This window comes from Piliocolobus tephrosceles, unplaced genomic scaffold, assembly GCF_002776525.5.
Source record: "Piliocolobus tephrosceles isolate RC106 unplaced genomic scaffold, ASM277652v3 unscaffolded_35846, whole genome shotgun sequence".
NCBI lineage: Eukaryota > Metazoa > Chordata > Mammalia > Primates > Cercopithecidae > Piliocolobus > Piliocolobus tephrosceles.
The window spans coordinates 1-8635 of record NW_022319694.1 but is presented as its reverse complement, the minus strand read 5'-3'; the positions used below and the strand labels follow the sequence as shown (position 1 = coordinate 8635).

General features: G+C 39.6%; 1 protein-coding gene and 1 pseudogene across 1 annotated transcript; one reads left to right on the top strand and one right to left on the bottom strand.

The window, feature by feature from the left end:
* The first annotated feature begins 344 nt into the window (after positions 1 to 344).
* Positions 345 to 908, top strand: LOC113222865 (annotated as a pseudogene).
* Positions 909 to 1471: 563 nt separating this feature from the next.
* On the bottom strand, positions 1472 to 2954 carry LOC113222864. The gene is given in 2 exon segments (XM_026452446.1): positions 1472 to 1986; positions 1989 to 2954. Coding segments are annotated over 2 exon segments (1161 nt in total). The 5' UTR covers positions 2635 to 2954.
* Between the last annotated feature and the right edge of the window lie 5681 nt (positions 2955 to 8635).

Sequence of the window (8635 nt, the reverse complement as noted above, 5' to 3'; positions counted from 1 at the left end):
AAAAAAAAAAAAAAAAAAAAAAAAAAAAAAAAAAAAAAAAGAAATCGTAAACATAAACATATGCAGGAATCAGGAAACAAGAAGGTAAGTGAAATAATATGAAACCAAACGCACTTATGTTTTGAGCCACAGGATATTGTTATTCTCCAAGAAAAGTACTTTTTAACAGAAGAAAATCAGATTATTCCTAGATCAGAAAGAAGCTGCATTGTTCCCGTGCTTTAAAAACTACAAACACCCATTAAGATCATGTGGAACCTCAGGAACAAGAAATCGAAAGGTCTCAGAGGAACTAAGTCTTTCTAGTCATGAAATATTGTTTTACTAACCAAAAGAGAGGCATGATGACAGCTACCAGACTAAGTGGCCAGGAATCCCGGAGCCTACAGCACTGGCTTCTGCTCCCTGAATTTTGTGAAGCAGGGAAGGACCAGCTCCACTCTACTATCCTGGAAGAGGCCAAGGACGGCACATGACATCTTCGTGGGCCCTATCGCGCAGGACCTGGGTCTGGAACTGGTGGAGCTGATACTTCACCTGTTTCAGTTGGATTCCAAAGGCTGCAGGGACCTTCTGGAGGTAAATCTGCAGAATGGCATTTTTGTGAGTTCTCTGATCGACCTCGAGGAGCTGTGTGGGAGGATCTTGGAGTGTAGCATCCACCTGGAGGTGATCGTGGACAAGTTGCTACAGGTTTTCCATGTGGAGGTGAAAGTGAAGAGCATTGAAGACAACCTACCAGTGTTCTTAGCAACACAAAAGAATCTGTTTCTGAAACTAGGGCTCTTGATTCTCATGTTTCACTAGAGGATGTCTGGGATGCCGACATCGAGGCCAATGCTCTGATGACTTACATACTGTACCCCAATGATTATTTTTCCCTGGAAATACCAACCAAGAGCAGGTAAAACCACTCGAAGGTATATTTTAAAAAGTATTTCAGTTAGATAAGTCACTTCAGAGCTACTCTTGGTGCTCAAAGCAACTGATGGGGGCAAAGATGAGCTGACAGGCACCAAAGCATTACATATCACAGCGCTGGATGTAAATGATGATGCCCAGTGTTTGACAAAGCAGTCTATCGTATGAAATTACTGGAAAATGCAGGCGAAGGTACACTGGTTATTAGACTTAACCCCTTGGATTTGGATGAGGGTTCAAACAGCCACATTGTTTCTTTGCAACTGATGTCTCCCCTAATATAGAAGCCCTTTTTCGCATAGATTCAGACAGTGGAGAAATAAAAGTAAATGTAAAGATAGATTTTGAGGAAACTAAATAATGAAAGATTCAAATACAGGCAGTTGACAAAGGTAATTCCCCATTGTTTGGTCACTGCACAGACTTGATAGAAGTCTTGGACATCAATGATAGTGTTCCAGAGTTAGCAGTAAGTCGCTATCATTCCCTGTACAGGAGGACACTCCGCTGGGTACCGTAATAGCCCTAATCAGTGTAACTGACCCCAACTTCAGTGCCAAGCAACAGGTGACCCGCACCCTGACGCCTCACGTCTCTTCAAGCTGGCTTCCACCTTCAATAGGCCCCGCCGAGAACCTATTCCTTGGTGCTCCACAGCGCCCTGGACAAAGAGAGCAAATCTATCAATTGGTGGTAATCGCGCGGAATGGGGACTCGCTTTCATTGTGAGCCACAGCCATGGGGTCCGTGGAAGTGACCGAACAGTGAACCACGACGCACCGGCGTTCGGGCAGCCCGAGTACATGGTGTTCGTGAAAGATAACAACCTGCGGGGCTGCCACGGCTTCACAGTGTCCGCGCGGGACCCGTACGCGCAGAAGAACGTGGTGTTGATGGAACAGCGGGTGGGTGAGCGCGCGCTGTCTAGCCATGTGTCGGTGCACGCGGAGAGCGGCAAGCTGTACGCGCTCCAGCGACTGGACCACGAGGAGCTGGAGCTGCTGCAGTTCCAGGTGAGAGCGCGCGAAGCTGGCATGCCGCCTCTGGGCAGCAGCGTGACACTGCAGGTATTAGTGCTGGAACGACAACTTTGTCGGCGCTGCTGGCGCCTTGGGTGGAATGGCGGCGCTGTGAGTGAGCTGGTCCCGCATTCAGTGTGTGCAGGCCACGTGGTGGCGAAGGTGCGCGCGGTGGACTCCAGTTACGACGTCTGGTTGTCACAAGTGCTGCCTTTGTCAGCTGGCAGCACCCGTTCCACGTGGGGCTGTGCATGGGCGAGATCAGCACGAGTACCCTGAACAAGGCGAAAGCTACGAGCCACCGCCTGCTGGTGCTGATGAAGGACCACCGCGAGCTGGCGCTGACTGCCACCACCACCGTGGTGGTGTCGCTGGCGGAGAGCAGACAGGCGAGGAAAGTCTCATCACACGCGTTGGCAGGCGTCGAGGTCCGGGAGGCAGCACTGGTGGATGTCAACGTGTACCTGATCATTGCCATCTGAGTGGTGTCCAGCCTGTTGGTGCTAACGTTGCTGCTGTACACGACACTGTGGTGCTTGGTGCCGCTCACCGAGGGCTCGTGCACGCCGGACAAGCCCACGCTGGTGCGCCTCAGCGTAGTGGGATCTGGTCTTACTTGCAGCAAAGGAGATCTTACTTCGGAGAGTGGCCACCCAAGGTCAACCTTATGGTTTTCAGTCCTACTGTTCCCCATGGTTCAGGTTTTGGAAACGGACTTCAATAGAAAATTTTTGAGAATGTAAGTACTGTAATCCTGGAAAGCATTTCATTCCTATTAACGTCCCCCATAGTTACATTGATAATGTTTACCGAGTTATTGTTTAATTCGATTGCTTTATTTATTTTGCTTTTGCTTTTCTTTTGAGATGGTTTATTTAAAGTACATTGGGGCCGGGTGCTGTGGCTCATGCCTATTTGTAATCTCAGCACTCTGGGAGGCCAAGGCAGGAGGATCACTCGAGGTCAGGAGTTTGAGACCAGCCTGGCTTACATGGTGAAACCCTATCTCTACTAAAGATACAAAAAAATTAGCTGGGTGTGGTGGTGCGCACCTGTAATCCCAACTACTCAGGAGGCTGAGGCACAGGAATTGCTTGAACCCAGAAGGTGTAGGTTGCAGTGAGCTGAGATCAGGCCACTGCACTACGGCCTGGGAGACAGGGTGAAACTGTGTCTCAAAAAAAAAAAAAAAAAAAAAAAAAAAGTACATGGGAAGTCTAGCCATCTTCATCACGTTTTACTACAGTCGCCATGAATATTCTTTAGGAATATTCTTCAGTTGGTAAGTATAATAATAATACTACTAATGAATTAGACTGAGTGGCTGTTTCCTGTAAATGAGAAAGTTAAATCTTACAGGAAGGATCATGATGAATAACGATCCTTATGAGAAGGTCAAATCTTCTCAATTTTGAAGCAAGTTCTTTATTCCTATTCATTTTCTTATTCTGATTTGTGTCCTCCATTCCTTATTATTTTTATGTGTTCAAAAATACCATGACAATATTTAATATAATAATTATTTGAGTTTAAAACATGTTTAAATTTTTATCTTTCTATAATCTGTAAATTTATCTTTCACAAACGGTGATGAGCAGGGTTGAGGCAGCTTCGTTCAGAAACAATTTTGTTTCTTCACGATCAATAGCAATCTTTTTTGAGATGGTGATTGCAGTGGGTGGAGTTTTAGCTTTGCCTTTAAAGGTGGTTTTACTTCTTAATTTTTGTCTTCAATCTTCTTATAATTTCACTTTAGGTCATTGTCTTCACAATCTTCAGCTACTTCAGGTAGCCAACAATTTTGTTCTTTTTTTTTTTTTTTAAGTCAGCTCTGCTTAATAACCTGTTGAACTAATTGCTGCTGTCCTCCAGTTTAAGTTGTTGAACTCTTCTACTATTTTGGGAAGATTTCTTTGAGCACTGATTATACTCATTTTTCTTTCATATTTGGCACCTGGCTGCATGAAAATATTTTAGGGTAAGAAAATTCACACTTATTTGGGTTTTAAGTATAAGAGAGTCTTCCCATAAATGATGAAGAGTGATACCATTGTCTGTGTTCATTAAACTGCATGGTCTTCAGAATGGCATTGCTGAGCTTGGCAGGGTGTCTCAGGCCTGCAATCCCAGCATTTTGGGAAGCCGAGAAAGGAGGATTGCTTGAGGCCAGGAGCCTGGGCAACATAGTGAGAACCCCATCTCTACCAAAAAATGTCATTGCTTTTAATAACTTAAGTATAAGAACCATGGGATATTAATAAAGGCACTTCCACTTGACAATTGTGGTGTTAATTATACCTTAGAATGTAACATTGTATACTCTTGATATATTTGATGCAAAATATTTTTTGCCTTCACACCATATTCATGTGAATTGCTTTCTTTAAAGGGATCCCAGAGAACATGTATTTATAGCTGTAAGGATGTGTATCAAATTATATGTAAAATTACTTTGCTCTTTTTGGCTCTAATTACAAATGAGATGGCCTTTAATTCTGTGTAAAGAAATAGTATATTTACTTATGGGAGGATAATCATGTTATAGATAGGGTAAAGTTAATATAAATGCTGAAAAGGAGTTAGTGGTGTCTACCTAGAAAAATAACTTCTGAGAGGATGATTTCTTTTTCTTTTTTTTTTTTTTTGAGACAGAGTCTCACTCTGTCACCCGGGCTGGAGTGCTGTGGCTGGATCCCAGCTCACTGCAAGCTCCGCCTCCCGGGTTCACGCCATTCTCCTGCCTCAGCCTCCCGGGTAGCTGGGACTACAGGCGCCGCCACCTCGCCCGGCTAGTTTTTTGTAGTTTTTAGTAGAGACGTGTTAGCCAGAATGGTCTCGATCTCCTGACCTCGTGACCCGCCCGTCTCGGCCTCCCAAAGTGCTGGGATTACAGGCTTGAGCCACCGCGCCCGGCCTGAGAGGATGATTTCTATGAAGATAAACATTAAGGACATTTCAGAAAAGGGAATACCCTGTCCTACTTTATGGTGTTGGAATTCTCTTCATCCATAGCTATAGAACAAGAGCCAACACTGATCAGTAACTTCGTGATAGTAAATCACCATTGTTTGAGCAGTTTATTAATATATTTGTTAGACATCAAGTAAAGGGCTTAAATACATTATTTCATTTAATCCTTATAACAAGTTCTAAAGTACATATGACCATTCCAATCTGAAAGATAAAATAAGAGAAGCTGAGATGTTTATCTATTTTATCCAGTGCCAGTACATGGTGGAGATATTATTCAAATGCATATCTTTCAGACTTCAGATACATTCTTTGTTCACTATAATGTAGAACTGTCTTCAGTAAGTCTTTTCTCTACTCAAACATAGTCTTGGCTAGGAAAATCAAGCACAAGCTGTGTACAGGCAAATCTTTCTTCCTGTTGTGCTTAGAAGAAACTTCACGATTGTCTTCATCATTAATTTTGTACAATGCATGATTGAGATGGCACTAAGTTTTTTTATGTTAAGTGATTTTTTTCTTATAAGAGTTCATGATCATCATTATCATTTGTTTTAATCAATGCCACATTGAGATAGGTATTTTGGTTATGTAATTATTAAATAATTAAGAGTTGCTCTATAAGAACTATGTGCCTGTTGTTTGGAAGTGATATAAGTAAGAATCATTTAACATGTAAGAAAAGTCAGAAAACTGTGGTTTCCAATATCCTTGCGGAACACCCAAACTAAACACTATATACCAAAAATGACACCCTTCTTTCGTTACTGTGAATAAAGACAGTGTTTGGGACAAGTATAGGTGTTGATATTATTATTTCAGGGACCCTGAACATGGCCAAAGGACTCAAGAAATGTTTACAATATTGCCTACTTCAATAACAATTTTAGAGACATAGATTCCCATGAAAATCTTCAAATGTGTGTAGGTCTTTCAGTCTTCTTCAGTCTTACTGTTGGCTGGGAAGCTTGTACCAACTGACAAACGATTTGTGACCAAATAACTGTTTTTACTTGACTAAGCCATGATAAAGCAGAATTAGCATTACTGAGTAAATCCTATAATTTTGTTAATACAGTGGTTGGATAATGTAATTCTAATCTGTTGATTTTGGAGAACCTCCTGGTGTTCTGACAGCTGTATCAAAATTTATTTAGGTGTTTTCAAGAAATAATAGTGCCAGGTCTGTTATAGAATATCAGTGGATGATGTGCACTAGTAAGACATTAAACTATGCACTCTAATACATATATGACTAACAGGACATACAGGCAGATTGTATGTCCTGATTGATATAGTAAAAGTCAGGCACAAAGTTCCTTAATCTTCAATTGATTTTACAAAATCAGTTAACAATAACTGTATTGAAATGACTTCTTGGCATTAGCCTATACCCAGATATTAGGCTGATCCTCAAAGATGAGTTCAAAGGGAGCATAATCTCTTCACTAAGGGCTGGTTGAGATGGTGACACCTGAAATATCACAGCCAAAATGCAAAAGACGGGTCATTGATTCATAAACTATATCAAACTCTATTATGACTTGGCGTTTGTTCAGTACTACTTTATATATTCACAAAATACTGTATCTTTGGAAATTAATACCTAAATTAACATTTTGTTTTAATTCAAATATGTGATATTATCATCTTTACAGGGTAAACCTTCTCAGATTCATTTTCCTACCTTGGAAGACTCTACATTCCATATAACATCTTCATCCTGAATTCCCATAATAAGGTGATTGAGGATCTGTTGTTTCCTTTTGTTCAAAATAAACCTGATGTACTTCAAATATCATGTTGAATATACTGTCATCTGGTCTAATGTTCTATTTTGATTAGAGGCTACTATGATTGATTATTTTACAGATGCATGATGGAACTAACTGTCATAAAAGTTGATATGTCTCCTTTAATTTTTTAATACAGAATTTTACATTCATCTTAATTAGAGTTCTAGTTTTATGACAACATTGGGAAAAGAGTAAATATGAAAAAAGTAGAACAAAATCTCAAATTAATAGTTGAATATATATAAAATATTAGCATACACATATGATAAGTTTTTCATATGTCATTGCAGTATTTTTAGATTGGAGATAAACCATCAAAACTATACAACAAAATATTTAAGCTAGAGTGGTATTTATTTGAAATCACTTTCTACTCTAAAATTTTGTTGCATCTTCTTTTTTTCCTCCTAAATCCTAAGAGTATATGAAAAGACAAAGAAAATTCAAGCAAATTACAACTTCAGGCAATGAAAACTCTCATAAGCAATTCCTGTATTTTACTCAGTATTTTCTATGAAATTCCATTTCCACAAACACTAAGGTAATTTACCATTTAATTGAATTGTTTGATTAATTTTCTATGTTTTAAGCACAATATCAGGTACTTAGAGAAGATATAATTAAAAATCACATCTCTTGTTTTCCATGAACTTATGCTCTCAAACCCAAAATTCTTTAAACAAGAAACAAACTATTTTCATGAATATAACTGAATTAGGTTAAGGAAACCAATGTTGGTGACTTGGAAATACCAATATGGCACAAAGATGTTCAGGGTGATTTTATTTATCGAATGATACTAAAATTTATTTTATAGTTGAAAAGCCTATTTCTGTCATATCATTGACTCTATTATATAAAGTGATCAATTTTGATATCTCGTATTATGCTACTATGGCTTACATTAGAAATAATAAATGTCAAATAAAAATTCATCTAGATCAATAGACTTTTCCTTTGTGAATCCTTTTTTAAAACTACCAAGTTTGAGAATATGAATATACTTGTTTAAATAACAGTAAAGAATCAGAACTATAGAAAATAGGTATAAAAAGGCAAGCCCACAGAGATGAGAATAGATCATGTGGAACATAAAGACTAAAGAGCTGCTTTTATAAAACTTCAATTTTTTCTTTGAGTTCCATAGTAGCCAAAGTAACAAGGGAGACTGAAAGTAAAACAATTCAAATTTGATAATATTTTTATATGAGGAACAACACTTTCAGGAAATGTTTAGCCCTAGTTTTTCATGAGGCCACGTTAACAACTGAATTCTCTTTCTCTCTCACTCTCTCAGTGTATATGTATTTTAGATAAGTAAAAGAACAATTTTATAATGCTGTCAAACATAGACACAGTAATTTAAATTTGACGTTAATCAAGAAATAAAATGCCATTTCCATATATATTGAGTTTCATTATGACTTATAATCTGAATATTCCATAAATAAGCACGTTGGAAATATTTAGTGGAAGAAACCCAAAACACGTGAAATTCTATGGTGGTAAATGTAGTGCACAGTACTCACAGTTTTAGGCGCAAGGTGTCGCTCTTTACTTGGTGGAAAGTTCCTTGAAATGTTGATCTGAATAGTCAGGCACTCGCATACAAAGGGACTCCATCATACCGGATGCCACCGTTTAAGGAGCCTTTGAAACTTCTCAAGAATTCAGCGAGATTTTTAACCTGAAACTGAAGAATCTGGTACTGTAGGTGTAAAGAAGCTTATTTTGGAATCCAATTTCGTATGCGATGTTTGGTTTTCAGAGTAGGGGATTGGGCCCCCCACGACTGCTGCTCTGGCTTCTCTTCCTCGAATTCTGGGAGATGGGAAGCGGCCAGCTCCACTACTCCGTCTACGAGGAGTCCAAACACGGCACTTTCGTGGGCCGCATCGCGCAGGACCTGGGGCTGGAGCTGGCGGAGCT